Source organism: Ursus maritimus, unplaced genomic scaffold (assembly GCF_017311325.1).
Source record: "Ursus maritimus isolate PB19 unplaced genomic scaffold, ASM1731132v1 scaffold_16, whole genome shotgun sequence".
Lineage (NCBI taxonomy): Eukaryota > Metazoa > Chordata > Mammalia > Carnivora > Ursidae > Ursus > Ursus maritimus.
This window is the reverse complement of record NW_024424008.1, coordinates 36,781,037-36,806,288: the sequence shown is the minus strand read 5'-3', so window position 1 is coordinate 36,806,288 and position 25,252 is coordinate 36,781,037. Positions and strand designations below refer to the sequence as shown.

General features: G+C 38.8%; 1 protein-coding gene across 3 annotated transcripts in view; it reads right to left on the bottom strand.

Moving 5' to 3' along the window:
• Positions 1 to 25,252, bottom strand: part of OPCML (opioid binding protein/cell adhesion molecule like) — a 485,951-nt gene that overhangs the window by 72,518 nt on the left and 388,181 nt on the right. For all 3 annotated transcript variants that reach the window (XM_040631014.1, XM_008688325.2, XM_008688326.2), the window contains exon 3: positions 23,983 to 24,108. In XM_040631014.1, coding sequence (XP_040486948.1) covers positions 23,983 to 24,108 — 126 coding nt within the window. The remainder of the gene's footprint in view (positions 1 to 23,982; positions 24,109 to 25,252) is intronic.

Here is a 25,252-nt window from a genome sequence, read left to right as displayed (position 1 = left end):
TGCAGGGGAGAAGACAAATATTCAAATAAGACCAACAGACTTGCCTTTATACTCATGGAATTGTATGATAGACACTCTTCATAGAACTACACAAGTGATCTCCCAAAGGATCCAAAGAATTTTGCCTATTGCCTTTTGCTAGGCAACCCCCCCTTAACTATAGTTGACCCTTAAATAATGTAGGGTTTTGGGGTGCTGACCCCCCACAGCCCAAAGTCGCCAAATAACTTGTGACATAACTACTAAGGCCTACTGTTGACCTGAAGTCTTGTTGACAACATACTGCCAATTAACAGATACTGTATGTTTTATGTGTTCTACATTGCATTCTTACACTAAAGTAAGCTAGAGAGAATAACATGTTATTAAGAAAACCATAAGGAAGAGAAAATACATTTCCAGTCCTGCACTGTATTTATTGAAAGGAAGTCCATGTCTATGTGCCCTGCGGTTCAAATCCTTGTTGTTCAAAGGTCAACTATACTTGCCCCTTCTTAAGAGTCTCTCCTTCTCTCTTAGTTTCAGAGGTCTCACCACTCATTTTATTGTCTTTGCTCCTTTCTTTCTCCTTCTATTCTTACCCTTTCTCTTCTTTCTGATAAATTTCCATTTTTCACACACTCCATCCCTCACCCTGTACTCTTTTCAAAAATCAAGAGCCTCACCACTACCAGTGTGCTTTTCTTCTGTATGATCTTTCCCTCACATTCCTTCTGTGCCTGCCATTGTCTTCCTGTTGCCAGCCCCCTTTCCCTCCTGCCCCACCCTCCTCTTGCTTCTCTTAAGCTCCTGCTCTCCCTGGTCCCCTTCTGGGTTGCTTTCCTCAGAGCACACAGGCCTGACAGAATGGGGACACTGAATACAGTTACAATAATGTCAGCAGCTCAGGGGAGAAAAAATGAAAAAGGGAAAAAGAAAAAAAAAATAGAAGGTTTTAATTAGATATCCGTGCCACTGACTCACACTTAATATGCAAATTTTTAGCCCTTCCATTGTTAAGTGAAATGAGAGTTTTATTTAAATGTAAAAATGGCTGGGAGATGAGGCAGGGTAATTAAGTAGCACTGAAATGTAAACTCAGGTTTCACAATGCCTGTAATAACATATGGAAGCAAAAGGATCCTGCTTTATATAGGGAGTGGTGAGCCTTGGCTTAGTATCATTCCTGCATGATGAAGGTGATGGTAATGATGGTGATGATGGTGATGGTGATGCCGCTGCCCCATTTTTATGTGTTTGGTACTCTGGTTCAAAAGTATTTCACTCCCCTCATCATATTTCATCCTCAGCAATATTCCGGGAAATGCAGGGCCAATTGACTAGCTCCTTTATACAGATGAGAGCAAGAGGCTCAAAAACTGTAGTGACTTATTCAAGATCTCCTAGCTGGTAAATAGTAGAGTCACCTGGGGCTCTTTCTCCTATTTTGCCCAGCCAGAATTGGGATCTCAGCACTAAGGCAAAAGGTTTGATTACAGTGGGAAGAACTGGAGCTTTAAAAAATAACTTTTGTACCTCCATTTGCTGATGACATTTAATTGTAACTTTGGGGGATAAGCCTGGTGGCAGGAAAATTGCTACCTTACCTCAGAGGTTCTCCTTTGTTCCATTATTAGTGCTCTGAATTGATGCAGTACTTGAAAAACTATAATTCACCGCATTCACTGCAGTAGTAATTACCATTACTTCTACTGCTACGATGTATTGATCACCTATGTATTGTCAGGCAATGTACAGTTTCCTGTCTCCACTACTGCAAATAATGCTTTAATTATAAGAATACAATTCTATTAGCAAATAGAATCTAACAATGTATTAAACAAATAAAATGTGTCTGAAATTAATTCCAAGAATATAAGGATGTGTCAGTATTATCAGCATGAATCATTCTAAAAATCCTAGAAAGAGTGAATTAATAGAAATCAAACATTTATTTCTGATCTTTCATTAAATGAGAGCTCTCTGAAAATAAAAACTAGCATCATACTTAATGGAAAGAAGCACTAGAGGCAACTGTATGAAAGCAGAAATTAGATAGAGGATGCCAGTTATAATTATTAATATTCAACATGTTTTAGAGAATTCTAGCCAATGCAATGAGACAGGAAAAGGAATACAAAGAATATGTAAAGAAGACAAAAACCATCTAACTTAAAACTGATGTATTTTCTCCTCCAAGAACCCAAGGATATTTATATTATTTGAAAAACTGAAGAATATGTTATATATAGAGAGATAGATAGATAAATTTTAAAATAACCTAGCCTATTAAAGATATAAAATTACCTTTTATTTACTCTTGTTGAGAGCAAGGAAAGATATCTGCTTCAAAACAGTATTGAAGTTTAGGGCCCTCCCGGGTGGTGCAGTCAGTTAAGTGTCTGCCTTCAGCTCAGGTCATGATCTCAAGGTCCTGGGATTGAGCTGGGATCAAGTCCCACTTTGGGCTTCCTGCTCAATGGCTTCTCCTTCTCCCTTTGTGCTTCCACATGCCCCCACCCCCCGCTCATGTGCTCTCTATCTCTCTCAAGTAAAAAAATTAAATCTTAAAAAAAAAAAATTATCAAATTTTTTAAAATATCAGGTTAAAAATATCAAAGTAAAAGACCCACATGCATCTGCCCTAGCTTTTCACTAAAATAACTAAAAAATATTTAGAAAAAAAATACTCATATTTTTAAGAAAACTAAGATTGCGAAATAATCGATTTCCTAAAATTAACCAGAATTGATTGTTCTTATAAGTGAAATGGAATTGGATTGAGTAAATAGAGACATTTTAAACCATGGCATAACTTGTCTTCATGAAACAAAGATTGCAAAGGGGGCAGGGAAAGAAGTATACACCCCCAGCACTATCTTCTTACAGATAATAAGGCTTCAAGCAAGAGAGGACAGAGCTGCTATTAGTAATACGAGAGCTAACTCAAATGAATGGGTGCATTAGTTAGTTATCTGTTGTTCAATAACAAGTTCCCTTTAAACGTGGCTGTTGAAAACAATGAATATTTATTATCTCACACCGTTTCTGGAAGTCAGGGATTTGGGAAGTACTTAGCTGGGTGGTTCTGGCTATGGGTTTTTCATAAGGGTACAATCAAGGTATCTTTTGAGGCTGCAATCTTCTGAAGGCTTGTCTGGGTCTGGAGGATTCATTTCTAAGATGGCTCACTTACATAGGGCATGTTAGTACTGGTTGTTGACAGGAGGATTCTACTTCTCACCAAAAGGACTCCCCAAGTCCTCATGTCATGGCAGCTATTTTCCCTCACAGTGACTTGTCCAAGAAAGAGGGCAAGGGTGCCTTTTATGGCTTTGTCTTAAGAATGCATGCCATCACTTGGCTGTATGCTCTGGTCACACAGACCAACGCCAATGCAATATGGTAGAGAACTCCACAAGGACATGAATATAGGAGGAGGAGAACATCGTGGGCCTAGAGGAACATAACTATCATAATAAATTATCTAAGGAAACACAATGGTCTTGCAATACCAATGCAGCTTCAAACTAGATTAGCAAATAAGCATCCCTAAGCCTTCATTTATTCAATTTCTTTAAGCACAGCTATATATCAGAAACCCCAGAGGACAAAGAAAAAAGAACCATTTCAATAAAACAGAAGCATAAGAGGTTGGAAGCCAGATGGAGGCTGAGAGATGAACCAGGAGTGCTACATCTCAATATATATTTCAGGAAGAGAACTAAAAGGAGATTCAAGCATTACATAAAGAGTAGATAGTAGGGACAAGGAGGTATTCACTCACCACACAGGTCATATCATGTTTGAGAATATGTATCGAGAAAATACTGTAGAAAAAAAAAAAAAAAAGACCACTCACAAAAATTCTAGGAAAAGCATAGTTAAAAAAATTACTTCCATTGAAAGACAAGGTGAATTTACTTAATGCAACTGAACTATGCATTTAAAAAGGGTCAAAAAGGTTAAGTGTTATGCTATGTATATTTTATCACATTAAAAATTTGACTTCCAGGACCCTAATAAAAAATTTAAAAGACTATCTGACAACCTCAAAAGAAGCAAGAAAGATGACCTCTCTCTCTGAAAAGACGTAAGGAGGCAAGATAGAATAGATCCGAGAAGATCTGAGAAAAAAAGGTAATAAGATGAACTAAAGAGTCCAGTTAGGTAGAAAAGGTGAGCAAGCAAGGGGTCTGAAATCAACATTACATTTTAAATCTACATCAGAAGTAAAGCATCTTAGATGTGAAGCTTCACGAAATCAAATCAATATGAAGACCAAAGCTGAGAAGCTCTCCCAGCATACACAGGAAAAAACAAATCAAGGAATTTATTGAGAGAGAGAAAGGACCGAAATGAAGGAAAAAGAATGAAGAGCCAACATATGTATAATCAAGTTCCTCAGAAGGAACTTACCCAGAACCAACAATCAGTACTTAGTAGAGACTCACTTTCTTGGGCAGCAGAGAGGGTGTGTGTATGCAATGATGTCATCATCACATGTTAGGGGAGGGGGTCGATTGTGAGAGACAACCCCACGCTTCTGGGAAGAGTTTTTAAACCCAGAGGTAAAGAAAGGAGTATCTTCATTCCTTTAAGAAGTTAATGAAAGACTCATAAAGTTACGGAAACAGAAAATCAGGCTTTAGAATGCTCTACTTTCTCACTAAATGGCAAATATAAGGGAGGAGTAACTATAGGAGTTTTGAGGATAAAGATTGTGACCTTTGGATTCTATACTCAGAAAAGATGCCAATCACATTTGGTGGCAGCAAACAGATCTTCGTAGACGTACCTCCCTGAGGTATGGGTTATGTATGTCATTTATCATTGTATTTCCAGCGCCTACCACAACTATGGTTGCAAAACATGTTTCCAATAAATATTTATCACGTGAAAGAAGAAATACTCTAAGAATCAGAAAATACAGCATTCACCATCTTTTTGATAAACTTCTTGAAAAGTATTCCAAAGTACTTAAAGATGAAACAAAGGAAAAATTTAATGAATGACACCTGCAGGGGATTCCTGAAAGGCTTAAATGGGTATCTGACTTAAAGAGATGAGGCTCAGGAATTGTATACATCTAACAAGCGTGATGAAAGTACAAATATCTCAGTACATAATCTTGGAATACAAGTTCAAAATGTGATTTTGATAAAGTCCAAGAAATACAAGTGCTAAGGTAGGAGTAAGGACGGAGGGCAATCCATCGCAATCTTTGTCTCAAATAAGAGCACATGAAAAAAACATTTTAATCAGCTTGAATAATTAGACTCACACATGTTAAAAATACTTCTGGGAAACTTAAATGTAAGTACCAGTACAGATAAACATGATATATTCATTTCAAAAAACTATACAGGATAAAAGCAGAGAAAAAGAGTTTCAAACAGCACAAGGTATAGAACATGAAGACTGCTAGACAGAACAAAAGCAGAAAACAAAAAGATGACAGGGAACAAACACATCAGTTTTAATAATATCTGCAAGTTGGTTACACTTCCCCTTAAAAAGAAATAGAGGCTCCGATTAGATTAAAGAAAGAAAAAGAAAACAGAATATATTTCTGTTCTGTTTACAAAAGATACACCTAAATCACAATAATACAAGTATGATTTTTTTTTAAAGGATGGGCGAGTATGTTTTTAGTACTAACAAAATCAAAGCAGGGAGTACAATATTAATGTCAGATAAAGTTAAATGCAAGACTAAAAACATTAAGTGGTAAAAAAAAAAGTCATTTATACTGACAAAGGGAACAATTCATTGCGAATCTTTAATTATTTTTAAACTTTGTGCATGAGATACATAAAGCAAAAGGTATTAGAAATGCATAAAAACACTATATTAAAATCTGATATTATCTATTCTTGGTTTCATAACATTTGAGGAAGCAAATGATTTCGTATGACTATCTACAATCTGAATAATAGAATTATCTTTCGAGTGCTCATATATGTGTACTATCTTGTACCATATATGGTATTTAGGAAGCAGTTTATACTACATAAAGTATGTATAACTAAGTGTGCATGGGTGTATGGGTAAATATATATGTCCAATTTTTTACACACTGTATATATGTTTATATAATACCTACTATTGTGTACTCATACATTAATATAAATATTTATAAGCTCAACAGCTATGAAACATTTATCAAAATTGATCATGGAAACTTCTAAAATTAATTCAAGAGGTACAAATTTTGTATCAACAATGATAACATATTAGAAAATAATGCCAAAGAATGACTCACAAACTAGGCCTGGACCTGAATGAGTTTATAGCCAATTCCTATTCAATTGTTGAGGAATATAGATTCTTGTATTTAAAATGATCCAAAGTATAAAAAGATGGAAAGTCAACTAATATATTTAGCTATGGTATTATAAATAATACAGACAGACTCTTAAATATGTGGTAAACTATACACATTTCTACTTTAATTACTAATGCAAAAGCAGTAAATTAAGTATTAGCAAATGGAATGTTCCAATGTTACCAATCATAGTATCATTACTTATATACACATTAATCAAAGGAAAAATACGTATAATTATTTCCATAACTTGCCAAAAAGGTAACTTGATAAAACCTAGCCTTTTCTGAACAAAATGTTTTTATTGAAAGAGGAATATTCTTTAATACTGTGTATCTCTGAAGCCAGCATATACCTAAGAGAAAAGCACTAGAAATATTTCTATTATAAACATGAAAAAGACACAGATCCCATTAACCATTACTATTATTAAATATTGCTTTTGAATACCACTAATACCAATTATACCCAAACTCTTCCTGAAAAGAAACTTTTCCCAACTCATTTTATATGGCTAACCCCAACACCAAAACCAGACAATAACATCACAGACCAACAGCCCCCATGCATACAGTTGCAAAATTCTTAAAGTATTGTCAAATTCAATCCATTAATACAAAAAAAGGACAGTCTATCATGACCACATGAGGTCTATCTCAGGAACGCAAAGTTGGTATAGCATTAAAAATCATTCAGTATAAGGGCTCCTGGGTGGCTTAGTCAGCTAAGTGTCTGCCTCTGGCTCAGGTCATGATCTCAGGGTCTTGGGATTGAGCCCCCTTGTCAGGTTCCCTACTCAGTGGGAAGTCTGCTTCTCCCTCTCCCTCTGCCCCTCTCACCCCTACTTGTGCTCACTCTTTCTTTCTCTCTCTCAAATAAATGCATAAAGTCTTTTTTAAAAATTACTCAGTATAATTCATTATACGATCATCTCAATAGATGCCAAACAATTTGGCAAAATCAGGCATCCATTCACACATAACGAAAACAAAACAAAACAAAATCTGATGAAAGCAATCTGTGAAAAATCTACAGATAACATTATACTTAATGGGGAAAAATGAAATGTTTTTCTTCTAATCAAGAACAAGACAAGGATGTCAGCTATCATCATTTATATTTAACATTACATTGTTGGAGAATCTAGCTAGTGCAATAAGGCAAGAAAAAGAAATGGAGTGGCATTCCTTACTAAATGATTGGTACCAAAGAAGTAAAAAAGTCTTTATTCACAGAAGACATAATCTTTTATGTCTTAAGGAATCTAAAAAATCTTAGGGAATCTAAAAAAATTACTAGAATTAATGAATAAATTTAGCAATGTCACAGATGTAAGGTCAATATACAACAATTGTATTTCTATATATTTTCAAGGAGCAATCGTAATTTTAAAAACTCTTAACCCTCTTAAAACTAGCATTCAAAAACATGAAATTTTTTGAAGCTATGTAATGAAATCTACCAAATGTTGTTGAGAAAAATTAAACAAGACCTAAATAAATGGTAGAATACACTGATGGATCAGAAAATCAATGTTGTTAAGATGTTAATTATTCCCAAATTGATATACAATTTCAATGTATTTCCAATGAAAATCCTAGCAAGTTCTTTTTTTTTTGGTAAATATTGTCAAACTGATTCTAAAATTTCATAAAAATATGAAGGGCACAGATTGGCTAGTATCTTGAAAAAGAACAAAGCTGATGACTTACAATATCTGATTTTAAGACTTATTATAAATCAATAGTGATAAAACAATATGGTATTGGCAAAAGAGAGACTATATTTTAATAGAAAAAAGTGAAGAGTCTAGAAAGAGACCCAATAATGGTTAATTGATTTTTGACAAAGAAACCAAGGTAATTCATTAGGGAAAAAATAGTGTTTTCCACAGATGGTGTTGAACTAACTGGACAGCCATATAGGAAAAATAAATAAATCTCTTTTTTTGAGACCTGACCTCCCACCAGCACATAAATGAACTCACGTGGATCTTATATCTAAAAACATAAAATAAAATAGAAGCTAAATTTCCAAAACTTCTAGAAGAAACATAGGAGATAATCTTGCAACTTGGCATTGCATCCTATTTTTAGATAAGAAACAAAAAGCCTGATCTATATAATAAACTATTAATAAATTGGACTAAAAACTTTGGTTGAGATGCACCATTAAGAAAATGAGTAGGCAAGACACAGGCTAAGAGAAAGTATTCTCAGTATGTGACATCAGACTTGTATCTACAATATATTAATAGCTCTTACAACATAATAATTAGAAGGCAGCCTAATTAAAGAATAGTCAAAGATTTCAACCAACTCTTCACAAAAGAAGATATACAAATGGCCAAAAAGTACATGACAAGATTCTCAACATCATTAATCATCAGAGAAATGCAACTTAAAACCAGCATGTGGTTTACTCTACACACCTATGAGAAGAGATAACATGTAAAAGACAGAATATCATATGCTAGCAAGTATGTAGATCAACTGTAATTCTTATGTAATAGCGAAGGGAATATACAATGGTCAAATCACTCTGGAGAGCCGTTTGGCAATTCTTGCAAAGTTAAGTATAAACTTATATTATGACTCACCAATTCCACCCCTAAGTATTTACCTAAGAGAAATGAAAGTAAATATCCATAAGAAGATCTGTACGTAAATGTTCATAGCAACTTTATTAACAATAGTCAAAAAGTAGAAAAAAACAAATGTCCATCGACTGGCAAATGAGCAAACAAATATTGGTATATTCCTATAATGGAATACTACTCAGCAATAAAAAGGAAAGAAATGCATACAACATGAATGGAACTCAAAAACTGACTGAAAGCAGCCAGAAACAAAAGAGTACGTACTCTAAGATCATATACATGCTATATATTTTTCTAGAGTATAAATATATTGTGTATATGTGTATGAAACTCCAGAAATGGTCTAGTTTATAGTGCAGAAAACAGATCAGCGTTTGTCTCAAATCGGGGGCAGGTAAGGTTTGAGTCTGAAAATAAGGGAATTTGCAGAATTGATGGTAATGTGCTAATGTGCTATATCTTAATTAGGGTGGTGGTTTTCGAGATATATAAATTTGTCAAAACTCACTAATCATGGATGGACCTTGAGGGCATTATGCTAAATGAAATAAATCAGACAGAGAAAGACAAATACTGTATGATCTCCTTTACATGTGGAATCTAAAAAAGAGTTGAACTCACAGAAAAAGAGATCAGAGTTGTGGTTGCCAGAGGCAGGGTTGGGAGGTGGGGGAATTGGGTGAAGGGGGTGAAAGGCACAAATTTCCAGCTAGAAGATTAATAAGCACCAGGGATGTAATGCACACCATGATCGCTATAGTTAACACTGCTCTATGGTCTAGCCGAAAACTGCTGAGAGTAAAATCCTAAAACTTCTCATTACAAGGAAAAAAAACGCTTTTGTAACTATATGACGTGATGGATGGTACTAAATTTACTGTGGTGATCGTTTCACATAATGTGTATACCAAGTCATTATAGTGTATGCCTTAAACTTACATGCGTTGTATGAATTTCAATTGTATCTTAATAATACTGGAAGGAAAAAAAAACTCACCAGTTTACACTTAAAATGGGTACATTTCATTTTATGTAAATTATAACGAAGCAGAAACTGATTTTATTAAGAGTCCATTTTTACCTTCTCTTCACTGTCTGTTTAGCAGTTGGTCATTTGCTTTGCCTACACTACCTACCTCTCATCTGACATCAGTTTCATGGGGACAATAAAAAATATAAAACAAAGTATAGATGTTTTCTTGGTTCTTAGGCTTTAGGCTGATCCAGGTAACAAGTAGAGCTGCAAGATGAAGAAGTTGAAAGCAACCTTTATTGACTTGAGAAAGCTGAGAAATGTACTACTGAAAGAAGAGACCAGATAGACAGTTTAGTTAAGAAAGCAGAGATCTGGATCACCTAGTGTCTTTGAGGAGTGAAATGTAGAGAAAAGAGTAATAAAACACATCAACTATTTTATTATCTGTTATATGACACATGTTGGGGCCACTCTGAAAGATTTTGGTAAAGACTTAGCTTACATTAGAAAGCTTTTTTCCCCCTTGATGAGTGTGCCCAAGTCTACATCTCTATAATGCAGTGTCATAGTTGGACCAGCTAAAGCGATCCAACAATTTTATTTGGGTTACAATAATTTCGCACTTTCTGCTCCAGCAACACTAAACTGCTTCTATATGTCCAATGACAGACACCATGCTAGTTCTCATCTCCCTGTCTTTCATCTTGCTGTCCCCACTGCCTGGGATATTCCTCTTCCCTTCCACCCCACTCATATTGTTCTTTTTGCTTAGCTAACTCTTAATTTTTAAGATTCAGGTTAATAGTCACCTCTTCCAGGAAGCAACCCCTGATTCTCCCATCTTTCCCAGTTGGAGTTAGATGATCCTCTCTTGGAATGCACAACATTTTGAATGTATTCCTAATGCACCTACCACGCTGTGCTGTAATTATATGTTACTATGCCTGCGTTTCACTGAATGTGAGCTCCTTGAGGAAAAGTAGAATGCTGTTTACCTTTCTAACCTCAGCGTCAAGCACAGTACCTGACATGTAATAGGCACCCACTAATTCTTTCTTGAATGGTTGAATGAGTGCATGAATAAATAATTGAAAGAATATTGTTTCCAGCTGCAATCAATTTAACCAGGCTTCTGTTTCCTCCTCCGTAAATGTGTATTCCTCATCCCTGGCTTTTTGTATGTATTGCGTTTAAGTTCTATTATTTTATTTTATTTTTTTATCATTTTACTCTATTACTTTATCTTATGTTTCTGTCTGCATTTTGACAGACCTTTGTGAAAAAGCCAAATGCGATTGAGTCAAAGCAGCAACCCAGTAAATTTCAGGGACGTCATTGGTGGTAACAATGTCGGCACTGATGACAGTGTCCCTGGAGCGTTCTGTTGGATTGAAACTGATAGTCAAAGCACGGAAACAGTGAGAAGTCCAGAGAGTCCATCAAGGATGGGAGGCTTGGCTGGTCTGGATGATCAGAAATAGCCCTGGGGGGGAGTCCAGCGAACCAAAGTGGGCAGGATGAATAGGTCTAAGGGCGAAGGCAGAGGAGATGAGTACCCAGGTCGGGTGCTTTGAGGCAGCAACACCAGGAGACAGGAGATGCAGGCCAGCCCTGCATCCACACAGATTGTTATCTCTCTGTCCTCGTTTTGAGTTCTTGCTAGCTGCTGGAGGGTCTGGGCTCCAGGTAAAGTTGGCACGTGAGACTTTCGGGTATGTTACACCTTGGGCAGAACCAGAGATGATGGGCATACAGGAGCCTCTCAAATTATCCCTCAAAGTGTTATGGCCAACCTGCCTTTGTTCTGGCTGTTTCCATGCCTCCTGGGGTAGGAAATGCTTCTGAAAACATATCTGGAGCGCTTGGGCAGTTTAAAGCTGAGTCAGGACTAAGAAGCTTAAAAGAAGGGTGCTGAGGAAGGGAGGGGATGAGTGCGCTGGGGTACAGCGCGGCCCAGGAAGATGAAGCTCCAAGAATCTTGCTGTGTGACGTCCCAGAGCTCCTTGCAGCCCCCCGAGGCTCTGAAAGGAAAGCTCATTTCTTCATTAGCAGTGCTGGCAACGTCCTTACTGCCCTTAAGGGAAACTAACCCTTTCACTGCAGATGTAATTACCGCATCCTGTTCCAGGGACAAATAAGCCTGGGCTCAGTGGAGCAGGCAGGGGCCCTAGAGAGGCCCCGGGAAGAAAGCATTTCCCGGTGCTGCCAATGGTGTGGAGAACAGAGGTGAGGGGAGCAAAGCTTTCGGGGAAAGAGAACTGGGAAAGCAGAGGGCTGCTCGTTCTGATTCTATCGGGTACTTTATAAACATTTCTCTTAGGAAGCAAAATCATCCAGAGTATCGTTAAAAACAAACCACTTCCAGTGCCCTAGGGGGGTTACTCTCACCAATAAGCGATTCTGGAGCGGAGAAACCATTAATAGTATAAGAAAGAAATAAGGGGAAGTAGGGGGCCGGTGGGGGGGAGCAAAAGCATAAAGAAAAGGCAGAAAAGGCTTCTGTGATTGTTTCCTTTGACTAATGAGGCTTTGCAGGCCACCAAGAGGGACAGAGTGGGGGCCCTTGGGCTATGCTTCAGGTGTTCTGCGGGAGGTCAGATTCCCTCACCTCCTCACTCAACTCCAATTCTCCTCTGTGTGTGAGTCAATCACTGCCTCCAGCTAGGAAGCCCAGATTCAAAGTGACGATCAACTACTTTTGCTTAATGAGACCAGTTCCCCTTGATCCTGCTTGTTTCCGGTGGATATTTCCTCTCTGAGGCTGGAACATTCACAAGACTTGGAGGGCCCCACTCCAGTTAAAATCCTCCAAGCAACTGCCTGTTTCCTTCTCCTTTCCCTCCCTCCTCTGGATCTCACAGAAGAGAGGCAGCTAATCAGCATGGTCGCTACCTTTAAACGGGGGAGGAAAGAATGTCCCCCCACAACCACCATTTCATACTCCACCCGGTCATGCTGGAGATAAGACCAGGCATAGTTGGAAGCCTACGATGACAGGTGCTTTGAGAAAGGGGACAGGAGGAAAAGAGCACGCTTACCATACCCTACGATGCTTGAGTGAATGTTGGGCTCTTGGATGTGAGGAAGTGGTGATGACCTCCCAGTGTGGATTGCTACGGAATTCACAGCCAGTGTCTGTGTGTCTGTTTTGGCCTGATTCTAGCTGATGTGGGTGTGGAATCCCCTCGGCAACCCACCCAGAGCTCTTCGGGCAACTCCCAGGGTCTTCTCCAACCCATGAAAAAGACAGTGGCCTTACCAAGTTAGTCGGGACCCCAGGCAGCCCTGTCCCTCTCTTTTATACAGAGACTTTCTCAGAGGTGGTTTGGCTCCAGCCACATTGCACAGCAATGCTGTGTTTACATATCTCTCCCGAACCCCACACTAGATTTACAGCTGGGACTTGTAACACACCGTCTCACAAATCGCATGGTGGATTTAATCAGAGCTACTTTGGCTGTAAGTGATAGAAACCCAACTTAAGACAGCTTGAATGAGAAAAGGTGATTTGTAGGAACTTTTGCCCTAGAGATGTAGTGGTATTTAGAAGAAGATGTCCATAACTGGGGGGAAAAAGGCATAGCAAGAACAGCGAGGACACACAGCTGGCCCTGAAAAGCCTTTGAATCTACTCTCAAAGGTGCTCATCCAGGAGGTAAGGTAGAAACAAACCTCTCTGAGGTTCCTTCAACATCTGGCCAGATGAAGGAGTTTAGTATCTAAATTAAGCACATTATCTCCGGAGGTGGCTGTAGTTAGTTAGTGTGGAACCAGGCTGCTTATTATTTTCCATTGAAGCCTAGGATTTCTATTCAGCAGCAAGAGTCACTGTGGACCCACTGCTGAGGCCAATTAGATCTACAGAACTCGTAAAGCTGGTCTCAATTTTATCAGTGTCCGACTGATTTCAATAGCATAATTTGATATAGCAATTGCGTCGAGAAGGCTTTACAACAGACGGCAGGAAGCATTGGATGCCTTTCCGATTCTAATTTTACTTTTGAGTTAGTTGGGCTTTTCACTTGCTATGATACATGTTAATATCCATTCTTATGGTATAATCTAAAGAGTATTTGGAATACATACTATCAAATTCCATTCGCTCTTCCTCCGTAAGGGGAGCATGTTATTACTAACTCCTTTCTGGCTTATAGGTGGGGAAATTGAGACAGAGGTTTAGTGGTCTGCCAGATTTACATAGAAAATGAGTAGATCAGAAATGAAATGTTCCTAGCTAAATCTGATACATGAACATCTCATTTCCTAACTCTTTTACTTGCAACTTTCTTTGTATTTTCCAGTGCTCTTCGAATAAAGACCAAACTTTGAAGGGCTCTCTGTGTGATCAGGCCCCTCACTACCTATTCTCAGACCATTGTCTCTCCAGCTTCCTACATAGTCATGACCCAGTTCTTTTGTTCCTCGAAGAGCCACACTCCTTCTCACCTCAGGGCATTTACACATGCTGTTCTCCCTCACCGAGGAGGTTTCTATACAGCCCATCTCTAACACATACACCAATCCCTGTCCCTAGTCAACTTCCATTCATCTTTCTATGTCAGCTCAAACATCACTATTTCAGGAGAGATTCAGCCTAGACTAGCTCACACCTCCCGGCTGCCCATTGTCACAGCAGTTACCACACTTTGAACTTACATATTCTTGGTGATCTGATTAATTACTATCCCTGACTAGACTATAAGCTTCATAAGAGCAGGAATCACATCTATTGTACACAGCATTGTTGCTATAAGAGCAAGAGAACATTCTTGACACATCAAATGAACGAATGAACTCATGAACAGAGATAAAAATAGAAACGGGCTTACAAAAGACATCAAACAGCATTTCCAATTCCAATTTTACATTTGAATTAGTTGAGCTTTCCACTTGGTATGATACATGTTAATATCCATTCTTATTTTTATAATCTAAAAAGGCCCCACGAGGAGGCTAAACATTACTTCGCGGCAAGCCTAATTTCCCACTGCCCCATTTCTGATATACAGTTTCTCAACTCAGTGTGAAGAGTGTGAGTAGTACTAAACATAGCCACATATCAAGAGCTCATCACATCATGATTGTTTGCTCTAAGGTGAGTTATTTCACCCACTAACTTAGGAAGAGAACCAACCCTAGGGAATTATTGTCTACTTTGTAGTGAGTGCTTTCCCTCATACAAAGGAAAACAGGGGGACTACCGAGGCATTATGACCCCACATTTCCTAGTGCTCCGGCGTCAGGGCCATCAGCTACAACAACTGCACAACGATGTTGGCTGCCTGCATCTGCCTGCCAGGATAGCTTGCCATGCCCTCCCCTTGCTCACACAAAAGAACTTCAGCCTCCCAAGGAAGAGATTCTCAGGAATTTATGACTCAATCAACTCACCCAAAAGGAGCATAAATGGGATTAGTTTTAATATTGTTAAGTTGCAAAAATACAAGCATATGTGCATGCCAAAGCGAAAATGTACGCAAGCAAAGGGGGAAAACATATGGGTACCCATATGGTGAAAAGCGCATTGCTAGACCTTCATACACTTCTCATTTACAACAAGAACCAAAGTTAGTGAACATAAATTTGCTTTGCAAAAATGTGAGAGGAACAGCTTGTTTGCCCATAACTGTTCCACTGAGCAAGATATGTATAACCTTGATTTCTCATCTCAGACACCTCTTTCTCACACTCTGGGGATTAATTAGGCTCGAAACATGACTTCAGATTAGAAACAAGGATCCTGGCTGCCTTGGAGAGGGTCAAAGAAGTAGTAGCATGACTGGATGATGCAGAGGGTCAACTAATAGGCAGTTCTTATTAGTGGCTGGAACTTGTACCTAGGATGGCTTAGAAGAGAAATGAGGTTGGTAGGTCTCAGCAGGTTGATTTTAATAGAGGCAGAGAAACAACAGGGACCTACAGCAGACAACGGCATGAATGTGGGTTTCATTTGGAGGCTGTGCTTTCCTTAGAACAATATTGAGTGGTAGCTAGAAGGTGCCTGCAAAAAGGAAGGTAGGTGTGGAGTTAGGGAGGGAAAGAGAAGAGCATGGGTGTTGCTCAAAGCTAGTGAGTGAGCACTCTTGGGTTCCCCAGATAACAAGCAGAATTGGATAAAATAGATCATGTTGTATTGTACTTGTTCCAACCGCAAGCCACGGGCAGCATCTTTGTACAGTATAAGGAGCTCTAGACTTAAACAATGGGGACTAGGCTCCTTTCGTTTATCCACCACCTTAGTCAACTGAGAGCCATTGGCCATTACTCAACCTTTCCGAGTCTTTTCCCCACCTGTGGAATAGGTAAGTATTCTTGCTGACCTGTATGAGAGAGTTGCTGTAAACTCACTTGAAATGATGCATGTGGCAATATTTTATAAATAATAAATTCCTATATAAGCATGTTAGTGGAAAACTATGGATTCCTTTTACTTAGCATTTCTATGTCTTTAACTTTTTATTTTGAAATAATTATTGATTCACAAGAAGTTGCAAAAATAATAGACAGAGGTCCCATGTGCTTGAGACCAGCTTCCCCAGTGGTGGCATCTTATCTAATAAAGTATCTTGTCCAAACCAGCTTACTGATGTGGGCACAATGAACTTAACTACGCTACAGAGCTTGCTTAGATGTCACCAGCTTTACAGGCACTCTTTGTTACTGTCTTTGCGTAAAATTCTGTGACATTTCATCACTGCAAAGCAACTGCCTCATGGTGATCCTTCCCCTTCCAGGCCCAAACCTCTGGCAACCACTCAGCTGTTGTGAGTCCTTATAATTTTGCCATTTTGAGGATGTTATAATAGTAAGATCATCAGGATGCAACCTTTTGAGATGGACTCCTTTCATTTGGTGTAATACCCTAAGGTCCATCCAAGTTTTTGAGTGTATTTCAAACTCACCCCTTTTACTGCTGAGCAGCCTCCCACGGTGTGCGTGTACCACAGTTTGCTTAACCCTTCACCCACTGAAGGATATTTGGGTTGTTTGTAAGTTTCGCTATTACAAATAAAATTATGTCATTCTGAATATTCAGGAAGACCAGAGGGACACTGAATCACTAACAAATGACCCAGGACTGTCAAGGGATAAGAGGTAGGGGTAGGCCAAATAATAGGAATAATGGTAAACAATAAAAAAGGCACAGTAATGAATATGGGCACTCTTCTCTCAGGGCTGCTAGGGCATTAAATGAGTTGAAACGGCCCCAGTTTGCAGTCCAGGAGATCAGGTGGAGGAAGAGGCTTTCCTAAAGTAATTCAGAAGGTTAACCGCTTGGGCCAGACTTCATTTCAGGTCTGTAAGAATCTGAAGTGCATATTCAGTCCAAGATGAAACCACCAGCCAAAGGGATTGACATCTACACACGAGTACAGGCTAGCGCTCCTTTTATCTGGAATGTTAAGGACTTGGCAAATTCTTTGAAGACATTCTTCTTAGGAATTTCTCACATGAAAATTAAAGGCTGTCGGGGCGCCTGGATGACTCAGTCGGTTGGGTGTCTGCCTTCGGTTCGCGTCATGATCCCAGGGTCCTGGGATCGAGCTCCACATCGGGCTCTCTGATAAGCTGGCAGCCTGCTTCTCCCTCTCCTGCTCCCCCCAGCTTGTGCTCTCTCTCTCTCTACGTCAAATAAATAAATAAAATCTTAAAAAAAAGAAAAGAAAAGAAAACTAGGGGCTATAGTAGAAACAGTCTTGGACTAATATATTTTCTGACCTTGACATCTAGCAAAGTGAATATAGAAAAGAGCTGCCCAATGAGGTCAGAACCATGGGAAATGATTTCACGAGGATTAGCTCTCTTAGCTTACATGGAACTCACTCATCTAGGAAACTCATATATCTAAAACAAAAGCCAAACAGGATTTTCCCCAGAACAGCTATCTGCAGTGTCATTTATCACATTCATGAATGCTCATGGCCTTTCCTCCAAGAAGGTTCTCTCCCACCACTACGTTCCTGTTTGGGACTTATCAACTTGGTTATACATATAGATTCTTGCTCATGATAAATTAGAGGTAAATAATCAGAAGAAATGTCACTGCCAAAAGCCTGGTATGCTGACTTTAGGAAGAACTGACAACTAATAGTCATTTGGAGAGAAGGAAGGAAAAATACCGGAACTGTAAAAAACAGACACAAGAGTTTGAACTACATTTTCGGGCCCTATTCCTGGTTATCCCAGTCTCCAAATGCTAAGATACAAACAATTGATATGCATGATGCCGATGTTACATTGTAAAGATGAGGCCAAATAGTACTCTCTGTACTCAAGGAAACAGAGGAGAACATAATACATTTTTAAAATGTTTCCATTAAAAATGACTCAAGTCAATGATAAAGGAGTCAGCTTCGGTTACCTGGAAAATTCACTTCTGTGAAATAACTCATTCGCTTGCTCCCTGGGGTATTACTGTGTATGAGTAGATTGTAGGAGCAACTCACTCACAGGTGAATAGCTGTCATCTTAAAATCTCCATGGAGAGGAAACAGAAAAGAAGACTTTATTATTTTCTCAGAACATCTGGCCTTTCCAAATATGTCATTGGAAATGGGGCCAGGTGTGTAACACGTTCCAATGGATTACAAAGGCATTGTAAGAGGGAACGACAACGCTTCTTAGACCCAAACAGCCTGTACTGTCTCCTCTGTCACACCCATCTGTGCAACTTTGGTTTAAGAAACGAAGAAACTTTGGTTTCACATTATTCAGGTGCAGCTGAGTTTCCACATTATTCATGGTTTTACATTCATGAGCCTTCCAATGATTGCTGGCCCAGCGCCCCTTCTCCTGTCTTTCAGGAGAAAAGAAAATCATCCTTGGAAACCACCTGTTTTGCAATGTATTCTAAACACACTGGCCACTTGCCAATCCACTTTGCCTGCCTGTTTTGGGACCTGCCCACACTTTTGGAGGGAAAATTCTTTGAGGCAGCAGCCTGTGATTCCATCATTATTTTAATTCCTACACTGGAGGTCACTCGGTACAGATTTCTACGTGCGTGAAGGCTATTAAGCAAGTGCTGTATTCTCTAGCAAATCCACATAAATATATGCTTTTTTAAAAACCCATTATCTGCTCCTGAAAATAAATTAAATATAACTTTTTATATCTGAAGCTAAATAAATGCATGGTCAAATGCTCAGTGGTTTGCATGTCAATTGCAAAACCCTCGCGTGTATGTTTACACAGCACTTTTCTTTAAGATGCTCACAATGCTTAATAATCATGATCCTGTAACAATCTTGAGTTTTCCTTGGAGGTGAGGCAGATGTCCTCCGGTCAAACCTAGTTTCTATGAATCTTAACTGTCAACATTGCAAAGGAAACTGGAAGTCAAGAGATCTCCGATTAGATATCCAAGATTGGAGAACAGAAATGCTGGGTTGACTGTGGATTCACATCTGGGATCTTGGTTATTTGTTTCAAAAATTTCACCCTACTTTCATAGGAAGAACTGGTTTTTGGTTTGTTTGTTTATTTTCAAGTGAAAAATAGGCTAAAAATACATAGTTACTTCAAAGAGGTGCCCAAGAAAGTGGCAATGATGGGAATATTTGCACGGTGGAAATTGGCAAATGCTACCAGGGCTCTTCTGCCTTCCCAGCCTCAGCCCCAATCAATTTTAAACATTTACCTGTATACCAAGATCTAAAACCCTTCCTTTTTCAACTGTGTGTCATTTCAGGTATAGATCATGTTGAGCTGTTCTTTTTTTTTTTTTTCCTCTTCATTACATCTATTTACTTTTTATATTTCAGAGATTCTATATTGTTTCTGATCCACGCAGGCTTACCATTATTTTTCTCTAGCGTGATGATGGATTTATTGGATCATTAGCTTTTACCTTTTTCCTATAATTTCTAGGCATTGGCGGTATGTGTTTTGTCTGTCTTTTTATTTTTTTTTTATTTTTATTTTTTTAAAGATTTTATTTTATTCGACAGAGATAGAGACAGCCAGCGAGACAGGGAACACAAGCAGGGGGAGTGGGAGAGGAAGAAGCAGGCTCATAGCGGAGGAGCCTGATGTGGGGCTCGATCCCATAATGCCGGGATCATGCCCTGAGCCGAAGGCAGACGCCCAACCGCTGTGCCACCCAGGCGCCCCTGTCTGTCTTTTTAAACTAGAAGCATTACCACTATTCTTAATCTTTAACAATCTGCTCATTAAAATATTCATTTCTAAATGAAAGTTTGTTTATTCACTTCTGTTATATAGATCCCTAAATTTAACCAAAGGATTTCAAATCTTGCATTATTAGCATTTTGGGAACACGGCTGTCCGGTAAGCTAAATTCTCCAGTGTAATCTTATTGGAATTTCAAAGGAAATGTCATTGCAACTTTTATTTCCTATTCTTGCATGCTGAATTAACCAGCAAATTGTTCTAAGAATGCTATTTGATGTTCACGTTTTATTGGCTGCTCTTCTAAACCTTTAAAACAACTTCCTAGAGCCTCCTAGCCTCTAAGTGAGAAGGAATATCCTTCTAAAAATAAATAATGGTAGTCACTCTGCAGATGCACATTTTAAACTTGCAAACCCTCCCAGTTCCAAAGCTTTTCAAATTTGGAAAACAATGCTTTGAGTTTAAATGTTTAAATGTCATTGAGAGTGGAGGAGAAAGACAATGGGGGAAGGAAAGACTGCAAAGTGAAGGCCAAAGCTATGAAAAAGCGAAAGGCAACTCAAAGTAGATCATAGCCTGGGAGATTTGAAGAGCAGAGGAATCATTTAAACGTAGGGTTTTCTGAGCTTTTTGGAGGCTGAATTTTAACTATTATGTTGTATAAAAGATTGAGACTATGGATGAATTTCCCTTATTTTAAGAGGGAAACCTACCAGTGTACCATTATACGGTATTGCTTCAAAACACTTACAAAGTCAAAATGCCTTTTCAAAAGATTTCTAGGCTCAGCGAACTATGCATTTAGGATCAAATAAATGCATTTTGGGATTTCAAGCATTTATAAAAACCTCTGGATTTACCAAATACATAGAAATTGGTCTGATGTTTAGACATAGTTTTGTATGTAATATAAATCCAAAATTGTCCCTCACTTCAAGCAAAATTCCCATGGGGCTTACGTCTTTGGGAACATAAGCTATTGCTCCATTCACATTAAAGTTGGGCTTTGTGATGTCCCTCGTGTATATTTTCATATTCTTGTTAACATTACTTTATCATATAGACATTCTGTGTTTCAGTATCTGAGGTCTGTATACAAAGAATGTTCAGAGAACATTATCTTTCTCTACAACAAGGCTGGGGTTGACATATGCGTTTCTGTTTACATGGAGGACATGAGACCATTTAAGTTTTCCCTAAAATGGTGTTCCTAGGAACAAATCTAGTCTCTCATCTAAGAAGTACTGCTTACATACATTATATAACAAACTAGGGGCAAATTTTCAGGTCAGTATTTCCCATATCTCTATGCGTATGTTTTTAAAATTTCATCGAGATTTTAATTGACATACAGTAAAATGTTCCCATTTTTCGTGTATAGTTTGACATTTTGACTCACATAAAGGGCAACAAAACCAGCACCACATTCAAGATGTAAAATATTTCCATCACCTGAAAAAATTCCCTTGTGCCCTTTTGTAGTCACAGCTCCCCAGATCTTACTCCAGGTAACCCCTGACTTGATTTCAGTCACTATGAATTAGTTTTGCCTATGAAATCATGCGGTAGGTATTTTTGGGCCTTGCTTCTTTTGTTCAGCCTGTTTCTGAGAATCATCTGCTTTGTGACATGTACCAATGATTTGTTCCTTTTACTTGCTGAGAAGTTGTTTGTTGTTTGAATATACACAATTTATCTATGTCATTGTTGAAAGTTTGGGGTGATTCCTAGTTTGAGGCGATTATAAATGAAGCTGCTGTGAACATTTATGTACAATGTATATTTATAGACAGACATTTTCATTTATCTTTGGGGAACCCTCAGGAGCGGAATTGCTGGGTCATATGTTAAGTGTATGTTTAAGTCTGTAACAAAGTGCCAAACTGTCTTCCATGGTGCTTATAGCATTTTATAGTCCTAGAGTTACTGTGTAAGAGTTTCAGTTGCTCCAAATCCTTGCCAACACTTGATATGGTCAGGGTTGGTTGTTGTTGTTATTGTTGTTTCTAAGTTTGACAGTCGAGCAGTTGTGTAGTGGTATCTCATTATGATTGAATTCTCATTTCTATGGTAAATATATTGCGCATATCTTCTCATATCTATGGTAAATATATTGAGCATATTTTTTATTCGTATATCTTCTTATGTGAATTGTCTGTTCAAATTTTTTGTTCATTTCAAGATGGGTTGTTAGAATTATGTTGTAAGAATTCTTCATATAACCTGGATAAAACTCAAACATAATTCAGACAAAACCCAAAATTCTTTGTCAGATATATGAATGGCAAATATTTCTCCCGGTCTATGGTTTATCTTTTCATTTACACTTAATGGTGTTTTTAATTTTGATGAAGCCTTTATGAATTGAATCGCATCCCCCCACCTCCCCCAAAAAAGATATCTTGAAGTTCTCACCCAAATGCCGCAGAATGTGACCTTATCTGGAAATAGGGTCTTAACAAGTTTACCAAGATCAGAAGGTAGGGTGGGCCCTAATCCGATATGTTGGTGTTCCTCTAAAAAGGGAAAATTTGACACAAAGAGAGGCACACAGGGAGAAGTCCACGTGATACTGAAGGCAGGAATCAGGGTGATAAAGTCTACAAGCCAAGAAACACTAAAGCCTGCCAGCCAACCACCAGAAGCTAACGGATACACACTGGAAACGTTCTCCCTCACAGCCCTCGAAAGGAACCACCCTACTTCCCTCGATCGTGGACATTATAGCCTCCAGAACTACAAGAAAATACATTTCTGTTGGTTAAGCCATGCCATTTGTAGTACTTTGTTACAGCAACTGTGAGAAAATAATACTAAGCCAAATTTATTCACGTTTCCTTCTTTTATGGTAAGAGCCTTTGATGTCCTAGCAAAACTTTCTCTATCTCAACGTTCCTAAGATGCGTTCCTACGTTTTCCTCCTGATCTAGGTTATTTTTTTTTAAAGATTTTATTTATTTATTTAGACAGAGAGAGACAGCCAGCGAGAGAGGGAACACAAGGAGGGGGAGTGGGGGAGGAAGAAGCAGGCTCCCAGCGGAGAAGCCTGATGTGGGGCTTGATCCTGGGATGCCGGGATCACACCCTGAGCCGAAGGCAGACGCTTAACGACTGCACCACCCAGGCGCCCCCTGATCTAGGTTATTTTTACATCACGCACAGGCATATTCCACACATTCTCCTATTTCATTGAGTTCATGTTTGGATTTTCTAATGCTTGAGGGAGTATTTGTTTCTTGTATAATTTCTAGAATTAATCATAGTTTCTAGTAATGTATAAATATACCAAGTGACTCTATGCCCATCTCTTCAAGTTCAACTTGGAGTAAGCTTTAGTTCCAAAGGGATAAGGCCCACTGTTCTTTTGGTTCCCTTCCTACGAAGGTGGAGATGATCACCACTGATGTTTAATACCAACCACTGAGTGCCCAGGACATGCACGTCAGGGGTACTTCACCATTTCCATCATCCTTCTTCCACTCAGGCGGACTATTGATGTAGAGGTCAAATAGGTGTGGCTCTGGGGAAATGGTCTGAAAGTACTGAGCGAGGAGATCTTTTTTCTCAAGGATGCACCGTAACACAAACATTGACAATGGGCATTCTAGCCTTCTAGCACTCTTCTTAAAGAAAGGGCAAATGACCAACTGACCCATGCAGCTCCACCTTGAGAAATTAGTGTCTTTGTTTGAAGTTATGGCACCTCTGTTCTTCTGGGTTGGGAAAGCACAAGTCTTCTACGGCCATAAAAAGGACTAAGAAAACAACTCAGTACATTTTCTTCTTATAAATCATTTTTTTGGAATGGAATACTCAATGACTTCTGTGTCTGGACTATTTGCTTGTACATTACTATGTTACAAATACAGCATTGCTGCCTGATTCCCAAAGTTTTGTGCTTTAGAACAAATTCTTCAATAGAATAATAGAATAACTCTGAAAAATTCCCAAAGGTAAAGGGCTTACCCTTGACTGACAGGTGTCTCCATGTCACAGTTGGCTCTGGTCTGCCAATAGCAAGACACAGCAGAGTCACACTGCTTCCCTCATTCACAGTGATGTCTGAGGAGATATTCATGATCTGGGGAGGAACTGTAAAGAAACAAAGGAGAAAAGAAATACATGAGAATGATTCTTTGCACTCAAAAGCAGGTATCAGCCTATAAATATTTGCATAGCATGCGTTCATGATAAGTGTTATTCTCAACAATAATGTTTGGATTGCTTGATTTGCCAACGATGTGCCCATTAACACTGTGCACTGATAGGGTTCAACCCCAGCTCTCCCAGGAACATGGCAAAAGCATAAGTACTTCAATTGCTTTGTTTTCCTCTTCTTTTCTTCATTTTCTACCTGAAAAGATATGACTCATCACTCAAGAGACCTCAAAGATCACCTCCCCTCTGCAGTTTTTCCTCACTTCCCCCCAAACCCTGAGAATCACCTCTCTTTCCCACTGTATTGGTCCGAACTTTCCACGCAGAGGGGACTGAGCATGTGGTATCATGGCTGATTTTTTCCTGCCTGTCTTCTTACCTAGAGTTAGTTGCCCAAGGATAAGGATGGTCACATACACCTCTATTTCCTCAGTGTCTAGCATAAGGCTGACAAGGGTCCTGCTTAATTCCTCTTTGAAAGAAAGATCCGAAGAATGGATGGAACAAATCCAAAAACAATGGGGTGGGGCTGGGGGCAGGAGGTCAAAGCTTTCAATGGAGGATTTCAGATGCCTAAACCTTTCTTCTTTGTTATGTTTCAGATTCTCCGAAGGACGAAGGACGGAAGGCAGAGTGGAGGCTCCAAGCCTACGGCTATGCTGATTTATTCAAACTGCCAGTTTAATTATGAATTATTAATTACCAAACAGGTAGAGTACTGGTAGGTTCCAAACCACCCAGCGTCAGTGGCAAAGGAGAATTATGTCTGATGCTTGATTCAGACGACGCTGAAGCCAGGAGTTTTATGCTGCTGAGACCTTAGAGGTAAGTCTTTTCAAGGAGAAGCCGTAAGTAACATGTAGAACATTTGACTTCTTAAGGCAATCCACATTAGCAAATAAATAAAAATTGCCTCGCTTATAAATCTGCCATACTTCGGATTATTTCTGCATTAGGATTTGGCCTGAAATTTCATTGCACATATTTTACCCAAATACACGCTGGGAAAAAATAGTGTGCATTCTGACTACACTACGTTCTCCTGGGGAAACTGTACTACCTGTTTTTCAGTATTTTC